We start from the raw sequence: 20,732 nt of genomic DNA on the forward strand, positions 1-20,732 counted from the left end.
AAGCTTTATTGTAAGCTTATTCCGGGGCAGTCCACGCTCTCAAGCTTTATTGTAAGCTTGTTCCGGGGCACTCCACGCTCTCAAGCTTTATTGTAAGCTTGTTCCGGGGCACTCCACGCTCTCAAGCTTTATTGCGTGAAATTGAACACAATAATTACGATGATTAGACTTGTTATCAAACCTAATTTGAAGCTGAACATTGATTTCTAGAGACTGCCAACTAAAATAGGCTTTGTTTTAATTACTTTGATAATTTCTGTTGATTGTAAAAAAATTGCATTGAAACATAAACACACCTTTGTAATTGATGCGTCTTTTATTCGTAACATTATTTGTAACTTTTTGAAATAAATTAAAGTTCCTTAAAACCAAGAAATCATTTTATTAGTTTAGTTTAACAAAAATATGTACATTTTTCACGCATTCTGAAAATATCTGGAATAAATTCAATTTGCAATGATGGGGGGTCTAATAACTTTATTTTTTCATGACACTGAACTCTTATCTCGATCTGTTTGCTCTTGCGAATGTTCGAGTTTTGATATATCGTCGCGCAATTTGGCAATTGACTTGCGAACTAATTTTAACTTGTCCTTCATATCGGCAATCTCTAAACGAATCTTATTCTTGGCAGATAGGCACTGTGCCAATGTTTTCTCTTTTTTCTCTTCAACTGCAGAGTAAAAGAAAGAGAAAGAGAAAGAGAAAGAGAGGAAGAAAGGTTTGAATAGAGAAATTTGAGAGAAAATACTTTCTCTGTTCTGAGAAATTAAATACCGCAAAAATCTGACAATTCTGATGATAAAGGATTTGATTGTTTTTAATTGGTTTTCGCCAACACAGTTTAAATTAGGCTTAGCTCGAAAGAATTTGAATAATTGTTGCATGAAGAAATAATACTTACAATCTGTTTCGTGTTTGTAAGGGCCTAATGTTAATTGTCTCGTGCTCGTTAATAATTGCTGCATCATTGCAGAAGGATCTTGAAATATCTAAATGATAATTACACCCAAACATTTATTGTACTTAGGGGAAAGTTTTGACTAAATTTACGTACCATTTCATCGTAAAATTCAGAAACTAAATGTTTTTTGCCCAAGAGAATGTTGCTTTCACTTTGAAACAACTTCAAAATATGATAGACAGTGACCTTAAATTGCAATTTTACTTGTTAAGGATGATAATGTTAATGTTCATTTAAGAAATGAGTATACGTACGGGTCTCTCATTTGGATCTTGAAAGAATATTTTAATAACAATTTCAAACTCTCCCCAACCTGTTTCGGTAACTTCATAAGGTGGTTTTGTTACAACTAAAAAAAAAACCACAAACGTGTGGCATGTTAGAGACAAGGTGTACAATGCAAAGTAACAGATAATAATGTTAATTACCTCTGTTTTGATTGGGATAACTTTCGTGCAATTTAAAATGAACCTTCTTGACGTAAGTTGACAAATCTTCATTCTTGTAGGGTTTGACATAAACAGTCCATTGATGCGTGTGCCCATCTTCCTCGCGTTTCTTACCAAAGTAACGAGCGATATTCCCGTAAACAATCGGTTTAATTATTGTTAGACCCTGTTAATCGTATAATAATTAGTGTTTGATACGTTAACTTAGCCTAAATATTAATTTACCTTAACTCTACCGCCAGAATCGGGACCAAATTCTGTCATTTTTTGTGATATTTGAATATTTCACCTAAATATTAACCGAGGCTTAACCTTCACTGGGCAGCAGACGACAGATCATAGAGACAGTGCTGGAAATATTTAATTCATTTTCACTAAAATATTATTTCCTACCCCGGTATAATTTTCTTTTCTAAGATAGTATTAAATTGATTAAATTAAGATAATCAATTTCAACGAGTGAGAAAACAATGAAAAATTCACTATCGATTAGTATTCAGAGTTCATAGCGTAATAATGTAGACCCCGATATAAACTGCTGGCCCCTAGTAGGTATACTTCTCCTGATAGCTAAGCCTAAAAAATGTGTCGGCGTAAAGAAAAACGTAAACATACATTCTACAAAATGATCAAAGATGATGCCGCAATTCATCCTATATCCGCGGGGATGCGGAAGAGTGATGATGAGGAGAAATATCAGAGAGAGAAAGCCTCTATGGAGGCGGAGCTATCCTGGGGAAACGTCACGCGTGACATCATTTTGAAAAAAATCAAATTTTCCGCGCCCGTTCGGTAGCGCCATCTAGTAGTTTAATCGGTTGATTTTTGTATCTGCAGCGCGGCAGTGCAGCATTTTCGGTGTGATGTAGCTGTGCAAAATCTGTGAAATAGGCTTAGGGAAAGGTGAAAACCATGAAGGTCTTTGTAAAATCGGTGCCTACGATATCTGGTAAGTTTTGAACTTCGCTACGGGTTTATTAACGAGTGAAGCCTTTTAAAAACGTCCTTATTATTTCCTTGCAAAGAAAGAGGGGAATTTTTTATCTTCGGCCTTTTTATTATCGCTCCCCAATATCTAGCCTTTTCTTTTTAGTGTGAAGGGGGATGCCTCTCTCTCTCTCCTCTCCTAGTCTAGACTACGCCTAGCGCGAGGCCTTTCCGCAATAGTAGGTTAAATACGGTGGAAACACGTTTTTCCAAACCCCCTAATGTCCCGTTATATAGAAATTACGCAATACAACACTCGGCACATGCACTCCTGCTTTCATTCCCTTCTTCCGTTTCTAATGTACTTCCAAATAATAAACGCGATATTCCTTAAATAATTTAACATAAATAGGCCTAACAAATTAGACTTCGTTGGAACATTTTAGAACAATATTATTATTGGTGGTTGTATGTAAGAAGAACTTTTGTCTAAAAATGTAGATGTAGTTTTAGGAATGGAATGGGAGCTCTAATAAAATGCAGTGCAGTATAGAAAGAAGCATTTATAAAAAGAGCCCCGTGGCAGCAAAGGGTTATGTTGGCCCAGAATCGATTTCGTAGCGCTCTGTTAATGTTTCTTTTCACGTAAATGTACAGCTCGATTCTAAAAGGCGCGGCAGCTACCCAATTGGAGGGAATTTTTCATTTTTCTAACCCTTAGAGCGCGTTACGCGGACTTCCCCTCATATCCTTCAAGTACTATTATACCCTTTATAAGGGTGCAATTGTCTTTTGAGTTAATTGCAGTCGCAAGTTTTTGGTTCAGACTCCCCACTTGACTTTAAACTTAAAATTAAGGCCTTTTTTTGCCCATTATTAAAACCCGCCTGGTGCTTGTCGTGTCGTGTTGTGTCGTGGTGGTTTTTACCGCAGTATTCGGAATATTATACAGGATTTTACGAGGCCTTAAAAGCCTGAAAAAAAAACGGGGTTCTTCATTGTAAGTATAGACGTACGTCAATTGTTAGGCCTTGTTTTTCTTTTATACACTTTCGTGGATATCGGTTAAATGATCGTAAACATATATAGCCTTAGTAGGACGTGGTGTTGTTATATGTAGTTATATAGTTTTGCCTTGGTTTTAACCCTTGTAAGGCTTCTCACGTATAGATTTTTCCCAAAAGCTATATACTATAGTCACCCACTTTACAGGGAAATTTTAAGTATCTACTGCCCGCGTAATCGTTTAACCACACCCAATGTAATGTCGCTTTTAGATTGGTTAAGTTGATAAGAAAGGTTTTTGGGAAACGCGTATTTTTGCGCCTGTTTTTGAATATATTGACGTATTGAGCGACACCGGGTTTTTTTACAAGCTTTTTGGCCTTAAATATTGAACCTAAGCCTAAGGGTTAGTTTTATGCGCTCGTGGTCGAATAGCAGACGAGATTTAAGTTAATACACAACGAAACAAAAATGAATGAATGACCTGATTTAAGCCTTTGTTAGTAGACTGGTCAATATCGCGTTTTAAAGCTATTTTTGACTCAATCCTTTGAATATGATTGCTTAGTAACTAACTAATTAATACCGAATTCATTCAAGTATTGTTTTCAAATTCGGAAATTAAGAATCAGCCTCAGGTTAGTTCTCTTTTTGGCAAGGCACAATTTCTTCATCTCGATTGTCACGTGACTTTAATTGTAGAAGCGTTATTCATACAGTGTTGCCAACCAGTTACTGGTCTTTAATTTAAGCATTTAGAAAGGTATTTTGAATAGCGGAATGAATCTGAATTGCGCGCTCACATTTTTACTTCCTAATTATAATTCCATGGGTTTTGTAGAACTTTCTAAAGGAAGCACTGATTTCTTTAGGATGACCTTGATATACTAGAATCTTGATCTCTCGCGTACCTTCATTATTATTATATATTTTTGCACGTGGAAAAAGACAATTGTCAGACGTTCGGAATTCCCGCTTTCCCTGCAGGAATGTTACGTATGATATGAAGAGTTATATTTAATTTGGATGTCGAGTTCACGGGGAATTTTGTGGTATCTCTTGGTATTACTATATAATATATACATGCATACATTCTACCAAGCGGCCCGGACTGATGTTCAATTCGCGGGCGTTACACGCTATGCTATGGCAATACGGGTGCAATATTCTCCTATAGTAATTTTGGTTGCCCCTAGCAACCGTATTCTCTTGTTGCAGTTATTTTCAGAGAGCAAATACAGAAGGAATTAATTAATGAGAGAGACTTTCGCTTCCCTCTTTCTCTCTCTCTCTCCCATAGAAATGGTTTATTTATCTACTTTCCCTTTATGTATGGGTAAAGGGAGAGTGTAATGTTACATTATGGAAGAAATCGAAACCTTATTTTGAGTTGGCTTTGTCGCGTTTCAGTCGCTCTTTGTTACGTATTTTTATTTTTAGAGGGGGGATGAATGAAATTAGCTAAATTAAAATTTAATATTCCCCCAAGCTTTTTAATTTAATGAAGGTATATTTATTTTTAATTTTTTTAATTAGACGTTTTAATTTTTAATATGGGATGAATTTTTTTTATATACTGTGAAAGTTTAGAATTTAACTATGAAATATATTCTATAATTTTATAAAATTATGAAATATATTCTATAATTTTGACACTTATTATATTGTTACAGTTGAAATTGATTACGCGAGGGTTTTACCTTAACTAGTTAGTAAAATACTCGATACTAAGTCTTTGACAGCGCCTAAGCAGGTGTCGTTTTACCAGAATCTAAGTCCTACGTCACTCCTTAACTAGATCTTAGAAAATTGCGTCAAATTAACTTATTTCACATATATATCCCTGCAACCAACAAACGCAGCGTTACTATCAGATAGATCGACGAAGTTGCCTTGTAACTTGTTTCTTAAGTCTGTAATTAAGACGTTGATTCTTAAAACACGATAAAGTTAGTTCGAAAATAACATTTCGCGACAGCTAGCAGTAGCTGAGATGGAAACAATTGTTGTAAAAAGTTGGCAAGGGTTACGCAAATTATTTCTTAGCTTCAAAGCTGCTTGTTTGTTTCTTTGTTCTAAGTCTTGTTTCCGTGATCGCATTCCTAATAGAATGCGTCGTAATATCAACGAATGAGGCCGGCCAAGGAGGAAGTCTAGGATGCAATTGATTTTAGATTTTCCTTGGCTTCAAGCCCATACAGGGTGTTACTGAAAGGTCCATCAGACATTATGGGGTTAGATTTAGGGCGGTTTGGAGTGTCGAAAGTGTTCAATGACATTTTGGCCACCGTTTTCGAGTTATGATTGGTCAAAGTGTTTTACGGATGAGCCCTAATTAATTTAATTAAGAAACTGATTCAAGGTAATTATTTCTAATTTAATTATATAAAAAAGGACTTGGTTTGCCCAAGCCTAAAAACAAAACGATAAGAGTTTTTTCCAGTTGACTGAAGCGCGGATATTTTATTTTTCTATATAATTTTAAAGACAATCTGTATTTTACTACTCTTTAATTCAATCTCCTGATTTTACTGGTAATGGATTTATTTCCTATAAATTAATTGAAATAAAATATTACTTATCTCAGATTTTTCAACAACAATTCCATTTTCTTAAAAATTTTATCATGAAAAATCTGAGATAAGTAATATTTTATTTCAATTAATTTATAGGAAATAAATCCATTACCAGTAAAATCAGGAGATTGAATTAAAGAGTAGTAAAATACAGATTGTCTTTAAAATTATATAGAAAAATAAAATATCCGCGCTTCAGTCAACTGGAAAAAACTCTTATCGTTTTGTTTTTAGGCTTGGGCAAACCAAGTCCTTTTTTATATAATATCTGTTCCTTCAGTCTTTATTTGTATTAATCTATTATAAAATAATATTTGCCTGAAATGCGAAATTTTTCACTTCTAGGACGAGGTTAAAAATGGTTCTACACTTCTACTAATTCTTATATGATACGGCTCACAATTCGTTTTATAACCCGAGCTATATAGCCAACTTCAAATAAAACCTGCCACGATTTTTAAACTATCAAAGCCGTATCTTTTACAGTCCACTTTACGATTGCAATTATCCATGACATTGCGTGCACTGCCCTTGTACGTTTACAGTGATTGGCACCGTGGACAGTTATTTTAATTAAAATACCTAGGCCACAGGTCCAGTTTTAAAAATATCCTTATTTCCAACACTGATCCATCTATCCTTCCAGCTTTTACAATCACCCATTGCATAGACTCACTCAATAGTCTGCCTAAGCATGGATTTATAATAGAAGCTTACGCTTCCTGGATATTTCACTCACCTTAAAACGCGCACAACATTTATTCCTCGTCTGAAATAGTACCAGCCTGGCACGCGCGTTTGTGACGTAGAATTTGAGGTAAATTCAGAGGGGGTTTGAAGTTTTTCACGTGATCCAGTTCTAATTTTGAGTAGCGCGCGCGAAATTATTTTTAGAAAAAAGTTTGCCTCAATTTCTACGTCATCAGCCCCCAGTCCCCACCCGCGCGAATTTTTGTGACATAAATGTGTTAAAAATCAAAATGCCTTACTGAAGGCTACAGGGAAATATCCATGAAGCGTAAGCTTCTATTATAAATTCATGGCCTAAGTAAGGCAACTTAAGCCTTGGTCGAAACTAACATCTAAAATATAAATTAAAAAGGTATCTTAAGTATAGAATTTCAACCGAGACACATAATTAAACGAAAATTAGACCCGCCAGAGAAGTTTTTAATAAATATAGTGTTATATTTATTGAAAAATATCAAGTTAAAGTTTCAAGGCGGTGAAATGGCAAATTAGCGTCGTCTACTGTAGAGTAACGAACAATTAGCGTCGTCTGCTGTAGAATAATCTTTTGAGGTACTTACGTTTTTAATTAAATTAACATACTTAGACTTAATTAAATTTGATGAAACTTGAAAAAGGCACACCTTGAATAGTTACTTGTTAATTTAAAAGTATTCCGAAAGCTAACTTCCATGTAGTTTTTAAATGATTCGATGTACAGGAGCACCAAAAACCCCATGTTATTCCTATGGGAAAATCGGCAAAAATCTGTGAATTTTCATTTAACATTACGGGAGGGTGTGGGTTCTTATCTAGAAGGGCCTACCGGCCCTCTAGAATTAAGGGGTCATTCCTAAAATACTCGAAAAGAATGGGCCGAACGGCATTTACATTTCCGACTCAAAATTGATTTCCCAAAGAACATCCTCCTTAATTTCGGACAGATCTTTCATAAACACCCTGTATAGGCTTTCCTCCGGTATGGTCCTGAAAGGATAGGGTCACGTGGCGCCTGCTTGCGCGTCATAGAATGCATTAGATGGCCCCTGATTAAATGGCTTATTTTTATATATTTATATAAATTATTAGCGGACTCCAATCTGTAACCGTGCCATTAAATCGATTGCCTATAACGTTGCCACTCTGTTTAAAAATTAATTTCTAATCAGACGCTATAGTTTCGATGCAAGAGCAGTTGGTGATGTTAAATTGTACGAATGAATGATAATGGTAATGTACTTGAATGTCAGTTGGATTTAGTTATCACAGAAGGTTATAATAGAAGATAATAGAATACTTCTACGTGAAAATGGGAAACGTTTCAGGGAAATGAATTTAGACAATCAGGGAAATTGAAATGAAAAAAATCTGTAGCATCCCTGTACCTGTGTATAAAACTTCATTTAACCTACATAGTTTGTAAACACGTTATCTAAAATTAATACAGTCGTTAAAATAGTTTTAAAAAATATTTGGAAGAGGCGGGAAAGGGTCCTCGTGGAGCTCCCGTTGCTATTTTTGGGATCAGCTCCATTAAACGTGAATAACGAGGCAACGGAGGCAAAATATATACCTACACATTTCTTCTCGCGTATTTTGTGGCAGCGGCGGCGACACGCTTTTATTTATTTATCTCTCATCCGACCATAATTAACTTTAAACGCTCTCGCGCTTACTCTTATCACCCCAAAATACTACTATCTATATATTACTCCTTGTTGATAGCGTATGTACCTACCGCCTCGTTTCCCATTTATTATATACTGAAATACATATGGAGTAATGATAACTTTATCCACATTTTAAAGGGGATGATTAGTTGGTGATTAAGCTACCCGAGTTGCTGAGGAGGGGGGGGGGGAGATTAAAGAACTGAGCACGTGCAAAAAGATTTTAATGGTATATCAAGGCCACCTAAACTCACTCGCTCACTGCTATGATAATTACTTCAATCATTCATAAGTTTTATGTTCCATAAGTATTACCAAGAAGGGATATCTAGTTTATTAGGGAGAAGGTTGGAGATGCCTAAGTATTCGCGCGCCATAGTCTCTCCCAGTCCCCCTTTAAAAATACAAGGGGGGACGTAAAAGGAGGCCCCGGGCTATTTCGCCTCTCCACTGTCCGAAAATACGTAATTTTAACTTATAAAAATAGCTTATAAACTTATGATTCATTGTATGGTGAAATGTTTTTATTTGGAAATTAAATTACATTAATATGTATTAATTTCAAGTTGACTAATTGTTATTTTCTATTTGTCTGTCTTTTATAGTGAATGGCCATTCAACGTGGAATTGTCCCTGCCGGGCTTGACTAGAATAGTATCGTTTTGCGTATTGTTTTCGGGCGACCTACGCCCCAATTATAGATACATTCATGAATGCCAAGAGCGAACTCAATAAACTCAACCTTATCATCGAAGAAAGGTAAAATAAGAACCGAACCATATCTCCTTTTTTTATTTATTCCAAGATCGCGATTAAAGTAAAATAATTAAATAAATAAATAAATAAATAAATCGCGCGTAAATAGAATAGACCTTTAGACGTACGTGAAAGAACATTTTTGGACCCCAAGGTCATTTTCTCGGGCCCTAATTAACCAATCTTCGATTAGTTAGTATCATTGGATAGATAAAGAGTTGGACTATCATAACCTAAAGAGATTTTTAGTTACAAGTTGTTAAACGAGTTGTAAGTTGGTTAATTAAGAAAACCAGTTAACTAAAAAATGAGTAGATGTTTAATTATGGGTCCAAAAAAGATAAAATCTTTCTTTAAATTTTACGTTTCTATAGGAACAGGCGAAGGTCTATAAGTCTAATTAATTTAACTTTAATTACTTTCGAAAGCGGTGCCATATTGATGATAAATAATTTCTTGTGACCTTGAAATCGATTTTCAAACATTTTTGCGAGCGTTAAAATTTTTTTTTAAAAAAAAAAATACCGATGTTTTTTCATCTCTTCAAGAATTTTAAAATTTTTTTCGTTGTCGAAATATAGACTGTCGAATATTTTGGAAAATTGAACAAGGTAGGATTCTTAAAATTCTCCGTAATCGATCGAGGGTAAATAATTATCGATTATCGAACTATACGATACGTTAATTAATTTTTTTTTTTTGGTTACGCCGATAAATTTTTTGATATATTTCTTTTGAAAATTATTTTTGGAAACGAATTAATATATTAATATATCGAATTTATACGGATATTGATTGGACTTATGATAAAGTAGAAAGAAATAATTATTTCTGAGGTTGGCATGATATTACATATACTTAATTTAAATGGCATGGCTAACGTCTGATTCCCTATTAGAAACGTAGATATAAATTATATTTTATTAATTAAAAACTTAAAATTAATTAATTTAGTAGCGCGATTAAGTAGCGTAATAAATATACGGGCGGAAGTATTTTAGACTAATAAATTATTACGAATTAATTAGATTAATTAATTAAACGTAACGTCCGCAAAATTTGATTATTACGTTGCTTTTGGCGCTAATTAATAATATTTAACTACGTTATATTTCCATTAGTAACGAAATATAAAGCTTGTTTAAAACTTATACTTGAAATTTAGCGCATGGCTTGCGAATATAGGCTGGCTTTGCCGCCATTAATTAAGCCACGTGCCTTCTCGTTTGACCACAGTCCGGCTATTTACAAATTGTTTTAGGGGTAGAAAATACTTGACATATAACAAACCATAAACGTTAATTTATTCAACGTAATAACGTATATTATTACACCTAAAAATGATTTAGTAGCGTAGTCTCTTTTCTAATGGTATACTTAATTAACATTAGTGGAAAGATTAATTTTGAAGGGACTACTGGTTCCCGAACACGTAAACAATTAACCGTCCTCCACTTTTCTTAAAAATTATAAACCTAAGTTCATTTTGAGATGAAAATTTTGTCTCTTTCAGATTTGACCTAATATTATGAAAAGAGTGTTAGATTCCTGTTTAATCATCGCCCCTTGTGTGAAAGACAAGGCCATGATTATGATTTAAAAGCCTGAATTAATTCTTACTGTTAGATGGCGCTGTATGGAGCGGTTCTCTCGCAAATGTCTGGTGAAAATCAAGCGCCAAAGTGAGATTTAATTAAACAATAATAACAATAATGTCCTCAATATCTATTAACAACTAATAACATCTAACAACGCGGGTTGCCAACACCCTTAACCAAATTTAAAAAGCGCCATCTAACGTAAAAACTGCTAAAAAAAAACAATAAAAAGCCTGGCCTTTTTTTTCATACAGGGAGTGACGTGTTTCTTTTTGAATTCTTTAACTAAGTAAATTAATAAGATGCATTAGATTGTTTTTATATAAACCTTTAAAATTAATTTATTTTGATTAATTGCGAAATCAAAATCAATTAATTAATTAATTAATGCTTTTGGCAATATTAGATTTTTTTTTTTTTTTAATTTTGGCCAAGTAGAAATTGCTAAAATTTAGCACGAAATCGTTTAGTTTTAAATCTTTTTTTTTTATTTATTTGGTTTGTCTCGCGGTACGCATCATCAAAAATTTAATCGTAATTAAAATAATGACGATTATAATTTGAAGACTCGTACTGTTTATTTAATAATTAACATTTTAACACTTATTAATAAAATTAATAATCATTAGAGAGTTTAAGAAATTAAATAAAAAAAAGTTCGGCTTAGACTTAAGGCGTTTAAACTTCACGTGAAAATTTAAAATGCACGTGAGATAATTTTTTTCACGTGAAAAATTTCAAAAGCACGTGAGATAATTTTTTTCACGTGAAAAATTTCAAAAGCACGTGAGATGTTTTTTCACGTGCTATAAAACGAAATTTGAAACATCTTTTATCTAGAATGTTTTATTTTTAGTCCGTTTCTTAAAGTCTCTATATCCTAAATTGCGAACTAGGTTATCTTTTGACTATGGGGAGGTACAATGTCCTTTTTTAACAATAGTTTTACAAAACTCCTTTTTCCAGGCATTCTAAAGACTTGAATGTGGTGACGGAAAACAATGCTATAGCGGAAGAGCATGCCGAAAAAATAAAGAACTTCCAGTAAGTTTCTTTCTTTCTTTCTTTGAACTAAATTTAAATCTCTTTTTTTATTGGCCGATTTTTGAAACGTTAAAGAAATAGAAAATAATAAAAAAAAAAAAAATAGCAAAGCGGCGCGCCAGTAAGTGCATTTTGGTTGGGAACTTTGGGTAATCGCGCCGCAGTCTGAACGATTTTTTAGCGCTTAAAAGTCTCTAACTTGAAGTAAAGGTGCTTCTGATAAGAAAATGTAACTTCTATGTATCTCTATTTTGTTGGCCACAAGGGACACTGTTTTCGAGTTATTAACATGAAAACAGTGACCCTTGTGGTAAACAAAATGGAGATAGAAGTTACATTTTCTATGGTCAAAATCGATTTCCCAAAGAATAAACATTCCCCTTAATTTATGGCTGCAGACTTTCTTGTAAGGTGTCTGTGGTCTGAAATACGGTTTTACATCAAATTAGAGCCTTCTGTTGATAACAGGTATATCACGATTACGTTTATTCGATACTAAACCGTCCGTAAGATCCCTCTAAAACCATAAAAATCTCCCCGTTCCACCTCTTTCGACTCTCGTAAACGTAATTATCTCAAAGTTTGGTTTTAAACTGACCAATTTCGTTCGTTTCCCCTAACTTCGATGTATAGAAACCTCAAAATACCCTACCGTGCAGGGTTCGTACGGTACCTGGATAACCTGGAAAACCTGGATAAGTCAGGTATATGGAAAATATGGGAATAAGTCAGGGATTTTAAAGTTTTTCCTAAAATGTCAGGGATTTCGTTTGGTATTTCAAACCATGCTTCGAGTAACGCTAAATATGAGCCAGGTGTGAAAAGTGGGCCCGGTAAATACCTTAAAATGGTCAAGGATATTGCGAAAATTTGGTCAGGGATTTTCAATGTGAAAATTTCGTACGAACCCTAGACTTCCCAGGCTTCCTAACTCAACTTGCATGAGAAGTTTTATTATTTTATTTTATTTCATTTTCATCCCCATCTTATTTAATTTCGTCTGCTCACCGTTCCGTTTCCCTTCTTTCCTTCCGTGTGTGTCCATTGGCTAATTACTGGGGACGAAGGGAAGTAAGTGATGAAGTTGGACACCTGCCTGTGGCTGGGCTGGCGAACGCGTGGGAGGGTTATTGGGACAGAGCTCTCGCTATACTTACCTTCGTCATCTTCCTTTTTCGATTATCTGAGTTGGCATCTGTTGGGCAACGGCTTTTGGGGGGTGGGGTGGAAACGGGCGGGTATTATGTCCCCCCCCCCATTAAAAATTTAAGCGGAAGTCCCGTGGGAAATTAAGCAACGATGAGGAAAATTTCCCGGTTATGTTTAAAAATTTCATGCTATTGTTTTTATTTTTACGAAAGTTAAAGTTTTTGGGGAATTATTTTTAATTCTCCTTCCGGTATGGAATTTTTAAAAGGAAATTATTTTTAACGAAGTCTGTATTGATTTAATTGACTTGGATTTTTTTATTATCTTTTTGCCAAGCTTTAATATGTTTTTCTTCCTAATTAATTTAATTGAAATCAATAGATTTCTAAATATTCGCGATTGTAATGCGGTTTCTTAATTTCATAGTCTATATACAAAATTTACTAATCTTATAACAAATAGGTTAAGTAAGTTCAATTTTTCATTTTCGACTTTCGTTTATTTGTTTTGCCCCCCTTATTGCGTCTTACCCTTGATGTAGCTTCATAGCCTATAGAAGGTATACAATGTGTTCATCCAATCTTTCCTCTATATAACCATAACCCAAACACTCAAAATTGTATACTACTCATTTATGAGTTCCGATGGTTTAATAACTGCGCCTCGTTAATATTTAACTACGCTTTGTATTTACTGCTATCTAACCTTAAGAAGACGCTCTTAAACAACCTTAGAGCTGTAAATGGGAAAACATACCGACCATAAATGATTCAATATGTTATTGTCTATGTAATTCGATTTATTTTTAGTTTATAGTGTTAGTATCAAATTTATAAATATTAATTTATTCCACTCAGCGCGTGGAATAAGAAATATATAATTAATATTAATGAATTTTTAAAAATTATTAAGGACTTATATGCAATGTACTTTGAGTTCGTTAACCCTCGTAAAGCAAAACCCTTGATCGATTAATCTTTCTGGAACTTTGTAGTATCGATTTCGATGCTTCTCAAACAGATGAATCGATCTTTAAAATCGGTAATGAAGCGATTGGATTAAATCTAATCCGAGTAAATGATGCCCGCGAGGCTTAAGACGTCTCGGTCGTTGCTGTAAGATCAATGTTACCTTACCAATGATCTATTTGAAAAGGGTTGTAAAGGGAAATATTGACGCCGTTGATGAGAATATAGGCCTACGCATTTTCCTCTCCAATAGCTTCGAGTTGCCTACCTCTTATACCCGAGGGGTTACTCACTAATGGGATTACGCGTCCTCTTTATGAGCCTTAGTTATTATACACAAAATACTCTGATGATAGTGATTAGTCCCTCGCTTTGCTCGAAGTCTACTTAAACGTTTTAGCAAGCCAAATTTCTCGCTAGATTTTAGGAGCACCAATTTTGAGGATCTTGATTTCATTTAACATAGCGTTAACATAACCAAAATAAGTTACGAAACTCTGAAGTAATTTTATTTAACTATTTTTTTGGAAAAGTACGTTATTCAAATTAGGCCTACCTTGTTAAATTTTGAATGTTACAATTACCCCGTACACTTCTCTCGAAGAGAAGTATTATATACGTCTGATGATACCTAATATTGTTTTTACTTTCCTTTATTTCTAATTACCTTTGCTTAGATTAGTGTATCGGTATTTTAAATTAAATCTTACACCTTCTAAAGTTACTTAGTCGACGCCATCCTCACGAGACTGGAAATTGACCTTTTTAATTTTGGGTCGAAACTAATGCTAACACAGTCTTTATTTAAATGTAACACTGCAGAGGGGAAGTTCGTAAAAGTTTAAAATTACTTTGAAGTTCCTAGAAATACTTCACTCCTGTCGTGAATAGCTATATAGTATCTGGTCCCGATGGAATGTTATTTGTCCCAAAGTTAGGACTTTTCGAAACGAAACCTCTTTAAATCATCTTGAATTCCTTTTCTCTTTTATTTTTTTGTTTCTCTGTCTCTCTTGAATCTCTCTTTTCCATTGCAAAGTTCTCGCCGCGTTCAAAGTCGAGAGGACCCTTTTCGTTTTCTACCTTTCCAAAAATTCCTTTCCCCGAATCTGACCCTCCATTGGCATTGGGTTGCTTTAGTCTTGGTGTAAATAATAACGGAGTGTTTATATTTTTAATACAATATACAGTGTAGAAAATGCAACGCGTTTCATATAACTTATTTTTTGAATTATTTATATCTCCATATTTAATTTATCCCCTTTGAAGAGGCGTGTTCAATGGCAATCCTTGAACTCTTAAACACTGTTACTCTTGCTTGGACTCGGGAACTGGCAGCTATATAGGCAAGTAGCCCTTAAATTTGGCGCGAAACGATTTGAAGATTCGGAGAGTTTGAACTTTGAAGCTCTTTCCCTTCCATCCAAACACTCCTAACTTTAAGTCGCTATACACGTTTCAGTTTCGTGTTGAACTTAGATTAAAGAAACCTATAGACTTAAGTCCACTAGCGCCCCACACGTGCTTCGCTAATTTCGCCATTTCCAAAAAGCCCAGCACCTCTCTCTCGTTCGTTTGAGTTGTCGGAGTTTAAGGTGGAAAGTTTTTGGAAAGGTTTGTTCGGGTTCTAAGATTTTCTTCTTCTAGTACTTCCGCTTTTTTAGATTTCTTTGAAGAAAGGGTGAAATAGTTTAAATTACGTTCTTGTTAATTTGGTAAAGAATACGAATACAAACAGTTTTGGAAAGGATTTAAAACGAGGGGGTAATCACTCTTGAGATTCTTTTTTTTTTGTATGCCTATTACCATAAGTTCATAAGATATGTTCCATCCATAAGTTTGTCATTGGTAACTTAGAAACTGGAGCTTGTAATTTTGAAGTGATTGGAGTAGGTCATAGATTCGAGGTAAAGCGAGGGACGCCTGGTGAGGCGCTGCCAAAGGCTTAGTAATGCAGACTAAATAGGACCTAGGTGGAACTTGGTCCTGCAAAATTAATTAACCACCGAGTGTATGACTTCAATTCTCGCTTCCGTCGTTCTCCCTCGAACTAGTTATCTCGAGCTGTAAGTCTCTCAGTAGCATTACGAATCGTATAGGTAGTGTCATACTTATGGGGAACATATGACTTATAAACCTATTTCTTTTTCTTAATTTTGCAATAATAATATTGTGTATCAGACACGTATGGATTAGTACTCATTCACATCACCTTTACGTGATGGTTGGTAAGTTACAGTACAGTACAACACAGTAATGGTCTGATTTTTGTTTTAGTTAGTTTATATGGAACGCGTTTTATTTTTTATTTTCTTTCGATTGTACAATCGTCTTTACTTGTTTCTTCATCTTTCTTATACTTTTCCTTTCGCAGTCTCTTCTTATTTTTTTAATTTTTCTTTTTATCTATATTTAGTTTTTTTCTTCTTCTTGTCGGTTGGAGTTTATTTCTTTTGCCTCTCTTTGGAAACGTTTTTCTCTCACGAAAGGACACGTCTCTTTCCCAAAACTATTAAGCATTTCGTTCTATGTTTTCTCTCCCCCTCCCTCCCTCTCCCTCCCCCTCTCTCTCTCTCTCTCTCTCTCTCTCTCTCTCTCTCTCTCTCCTTCTCTCCTTCACATCCAAAAAGAAAAAAATAAAATGAAGAAAAACGCTGGGAAAAAGACAAAAAACGTTGCCAAGGGAAACAAAAATTAACCGTATAGCTATAATAGGGCCTGGGAATTTCGTGGGGGTATGTTGTAGTGACCATTATTGTCACGGATAGTTCCTGGAAGTCCTGGTAAAGTCATGGATTTTTTTGGAACTGTTTGTTTGTGTAGAATGAAAGGGAATTTTAAAATTTACATAAATTTCGTATTTGTTTGATACTTTTAATATAGAAGTACTAACATTTGCGAGTGAATTGTACTAGACATTTTTTAGTCTGACTTTTCTACAAATAAGTGTTCAAAATTAGTCAGGGAAAATGACTTAATATCGCCAGGGAAAACCTGTAAAAGTCACTCGGGGAATTTTGAAATGAAACCTATTTGCCAACCCGTACGATATAACACTATTCTGGGTCCCATTCTTAATTAAGACACCTAATTAACAAGTTTGGGTTGTTAACAATAAACAATTACACACGTGGAAATCTCAGGACCCGTATCTTTCCACAAAATGACACCCGCTCTCTGACGCTGTACGTGCGTCACACACTGTCGTGCGTGCTTGGAAGACTTCTCTCGTGTTTATTTTTTCTATTTATTCCCCGGTTTTTTTATTAGTTTACTTTCGTTAGGCTTAACTGCCTACGAATATGTCCCCTGCAAAATTTATTAGTGTCGCTAACTTGTAAATTTGCGACTGTTATAGTGGTGAAGCGAGACGTTAGCAACTGAAAACCGCGCTCCAGTACGTTTTGCCGACTCAAAATCACCCCCTGTACGTCGGTTCTACCCCCGGCCGCCATTTTTCACAACAGATTTACAATATATTGATAAATCTGTTGTGAAAAATGGCGATTTTCCATCGTTTCGATCGACCTTCCCATAAATAGTCCGCTTCTTTAGCTTGCCTTTAGTATGTTTTTTAGTCTCCTTAGCTCAGCGCGAGAATAAAGGTTCTTAGGGAGAGAGAGGGAGATGGAGAAACTGATCCTCATTGGTGGGTTCAGAGTCACGTGTCCTATGTTTGGAACGTCGAGCCCGATTTCATTGTTTCCGATATACGATGAGAAAAAAGAAGGAATTGAAAAGCGAGAGAAAAGGTGCGTGGCCTTTCTTCGAGCCTTTAGATTTATCTTTAGGCGATCATCTAGAGGTAAAATGTTGTAAAGTTCCATAGCTATTTTTAGTCGAGAGGTTCACGTTACGTTTCAGGAAATGAATTCCACAATTCAATATTGATATTTTTAGAAGCTTATTCCTTATTATTTTAAATTCATATAATATCAAAGGAAATCTTTTTGCTACTTTTACGATTTGAATTGAAAAAGAAACGTATCTTGTTTGTTGACTGAAGCATTTACTCGGTCATGTTTCGAAGTTAGGCCTAATTATTTCAATTGGCAGAGGAGACGCGTGTGCGGTTATATTTGAGCCTTCTACGTAATAGTGTTCAGTATGACCAGGCATTCCTACACTATGCTATTTCTCTATTTATATTTGATAGCTTTCGTGAAATCAAAAATATAACGGTCTAAAATCGGTCATGTTTCGGAGTAAGGCCTAACTATTTCAATTTGCAGAAGAGACACTTGTGCGGTTGGTTATAAGCCTTCCACGTCATAGTGTCCAGTATGACCAGGCATTCCTACTTAATGCTATTTCTATGTTTGCATCTGATAGCTTGGAATTATGTGAAATCAAAAAACTACGGTCAAAAATCGTAGTGTCCGTTAGTCTGAGGGGGCATTTAGAATGATAATACTCGTAAGTCCGTCTCGCGCCTTAAATGATATGTTCCGATATCAGGGTCGAACCCATATAGCTATGGGGTCCGCCTGATCCTTTTTGCCAACAGCGGAAAAGTGGGATAAGGTATAAGAGAAGATGATTTATATTTCGAGAGCAAAGCGGACGTACGGTAATCGAAGCCTTTTCTACCATATCCCCCTCCCTCCCTACCTACGTCTTGCCAGTTTAACCCTACACTGTTTCTCAATTCATCGACCTCCCTGAAGGAGAAGAAGAGACGAGAGAGAGAAGGGCCAAGAAGCGTTACGTTATACTTTGTCTCCCCAATTTTCTTATAAATATCGCTTCGATCTTAAACGGGGTGTGGAAGAGGCAGGGAAATATTCACTTTGTCAGCCCGGTATATTACCCTATAGCTATATATACCATGCAGTTCATCAGGGGAATTGGGAAGCCATATATAAATATATTTTTAGAAAGCTTACTTGCGCTTCGTTAACTTTATAAATACAGTTAGTTATTTAGATGGCCGTAAAGGGGTGAAGCGTGCATGCCCTTGGATGGAAAGATATATTTCCTTTTAATTTTCATGGATCGTTGATAGACTTTTATATAATTAAGAATGACGGGGTTATTTACCTGATATTCTTTTAAAATTGGGTTGGGTTTGGTTGGTGGGAGTTGGTCGTATCGTTACTTGCTATAGAACCTTGCATGGGATACATGGGGGTCAGTCCAGGTGAAATCAGGCAGTGTCCCGACGGCACCATCACCGATTTTGATGAAACTTTAACCAGTTGAAATATAGACTATTTCATCGGGAAATCCAAGTTTTCAAGTTAAAATTCAATCTAGATTTTAAGATATGAATAATTGAAAAATCCTCACATGGGGAAAGGAAACTTTTCACCCCCAATTCCAGCGATTTTGACAGCCGATATCTAGGTAATAAAACCTAATATAACCTTACAACCTTTTTTATTCTTCAAATGGGTGGTAGAGCCTAGATTAAGCTAATAATAGTTTGCGAAGAACATTTAGTTTTATTTCTATAAATCATCAAAGTGCTCTTTGAATTCAACCAAACTCGAAAAGTAGCCTATAACTTAATATCTCCCGATTCCAAAATCCAAGCTAAAATTAATCAAAGATAACGCTTTCTGGTAGTAATTGAACCGGGGAACACGAAAATATTTCTAGATTTATGGTACGACCAAGGGATGCGGTACCATTTGACTTCGAACACCGCCAAGATTTGAAAAATAGTAAAAACATGGTGGTCTTTGAAGCCTTGCCAAGGTACCACCACAATTGAAATATGTACCAAAGTACAAACCATCTGAAAGCCCGTGTTTTAATCTATAACATATCAAAAATCCAAGGATGATATAGAATTCCTTCGTATGTAAACGCGGCATCAAACCTGAAAGAAAATCTGAAAAAAGTTAAAATTTTAAGTTAGCCAAAACAATTGGAATATGATTATGAACGCAATATAGATTACATAAATACGTCTTGGTTTGGACCAACGCCGAAAAAACAAACGATATGTGTGAGGTTTATCAATTGACTGAAGTTTCAGATATTGAAATTTTTTTCTAGTTATTTTTATCCACTCAATCCTTAATCAATATTTAATTCAATCAACTGATTTTACTGTTAATCGATCTAGTCCCTCTAAATTAATTGAAAAAATTACATATCTACGCTTTTTCAAGTACAATTACATTTTCCGAAAACATTTTATCATAAAATTAATTATTTTGAAGGGATTTCGTGTCGATACTCACTAACTTGTGAGCACCTTGACCGACATAGTTTTAATTGTCGCTGGTTTGACAAATTTTCAAGTTTGCACCAAAGGAAGTTCATATCTGTTTTAAGTTGTTGATAAGACTGTCGTTTACAGTGAATGAAGTCTACTTAAGACAAAGCAACAAAGTTTATCCTGTGTGGTAAAGGGTAAAGATCACATAAACAGAAATACTGCAGTACTTGTTATATTCATTTCCCGCGGAAATAATATGGTTATTTCACATCATTCATTATTAGTTATGCCAAGAAGGTCACATTTAACTCCGACACCCCCTCCCTTCCTCTATTTTCCCAATATATGGCATTTTATAATCACCAGTGGTTTCAGTGTATGGGTCATCTGAGCCGTCGCAACACACTCAGCCAATATTACCATAGACTGAGTTATGACCAAGAAATTCTTAAGTACGGAAATGGAAGTTCCAGTGCAACTTTACCATCATAGAGGCGACAATAGAAATAAAGCGTTTCGATATACGAAAATAAATGTGTAAATTCGTGCAACACCCTTGTTTGGCATACACAATAAAATATTAACATTTTCCATTCAAGTTATGCCAAAGTTCGCTTGCTCTTTTTAGACATCCAGTAAAACATTTCAAATATTCAATACTGTAGCCTCAACACGTACTCCCTTCAAAATAATTAATTTCATGATAAAATGTTTTCGGAAAATGTAAT

At 35.0% G+C, this 20,732-nt stretch overlaps 2 protein-coding genes across 5 annotated transcripts in view; one reads left to right on the forward strand and one right to left on the reverse strand.

Annotated features, from left to right (window-relative positions):
* Hk (potassium voltage-gated channel subfamily A regulatory beta subunit hyperkinetic) overlaps window positions 1-20,732 on the forward strand; it is a 63,866-nt gene that overhangs the window by 5,843 nt on the left and 37,291 nt on the right. The window contains exons 1-3 of one of the 4 annotated variants that reach the window (XM_089866236.1): window positions 1,972-2,362; window positions 8,926-9,079; window positions 11,641-11,718. In XM_089866236.1, the coding sequence (XP_089722362.1) occupies window positions 9,030-9,079; window positions 11,641-11,718 (128 nt within the window). In that variant the 5' untranslated portion in view covers window positions 1,972-2,362; window positions 8,926-9,029. Of the gene's footprint in view, window positions 1-1,971; window positions 2,363-8,925; window positions 9,080-9,657; window positions 9,688-10,589; window positions 10,759-11,640; window positions 11,719-20,732 lie in introns of those variants that run through there. The other 3 variants (XM_089866235.1, XM_089866238.1, XM_089866237.1) reach the window with 3 other exon arrangements.
* Window positions 371-1,806, reverse strand: Gas41 (YEATS domain-containing protein 4 Gas41). The gene is made up of 6 exons (XM_089866243.1): window positions 1,639-1,806; window positions 1,393-1,579; window positions 1,219-1,313; window positions 1,058-1,150; window positions 905-992; window positions 371-673 (listed from the first exon to the last, which is right to left on the reverse strand). The coding sequence occupies exons 1-6, from the start codon at window positions 1,675-1,677 to the stop codon at window positions 486-488; spliced, it is 690 nt and encodes a 229-aa protein (XP_089722369.1). The 5' UTR covers window positions 1,678-1,806; the 3' UTR covers window positions 371-485.

This window comes from Phalangium opilio, unplaced genomic scaffold (assembly GCF_054372755.1).
Source record: "Phalangium opilio isolate 3A_F unplaced genomic scaffold, DU_Popi_V2 ptg000017l_1, whole genome shotgun sequence".
NCBI classification, from domain to species: domain Eukaryota; kingdom Metazoa; phylum Arthropoda; class Arachnida; order Opiliones; family Phalangiidae; genus Phalangium; species Phalangium opilio.

What these genes read in the sequence shown, in the direction of transcription:
- Gas41 (XM_089866243.1), bottom strand. Translation starts at nt 1,677, where the DNA reads ATGACAGAATTTGGTCCCGATTCTGGCGGTAGAGTTAAG. An exon ending in ATTCTGGCGGTAGAGTTAAG is followed by an intron (nt 1,580 to 1,638) that starts GTAAATTAATAT and finishes TACGATTAACAG; the next exon opens with GGTCTAACAATAATTAAACC. An exon ending in TTATCCCAATCAAAACAGAG is followed by an intron (nt 1,314 to 1,392) that starts GTAATTAACATT and finishes TTTTTTTTTTAG; the next exon opens with TTGTAACAAAACCACCTTAT.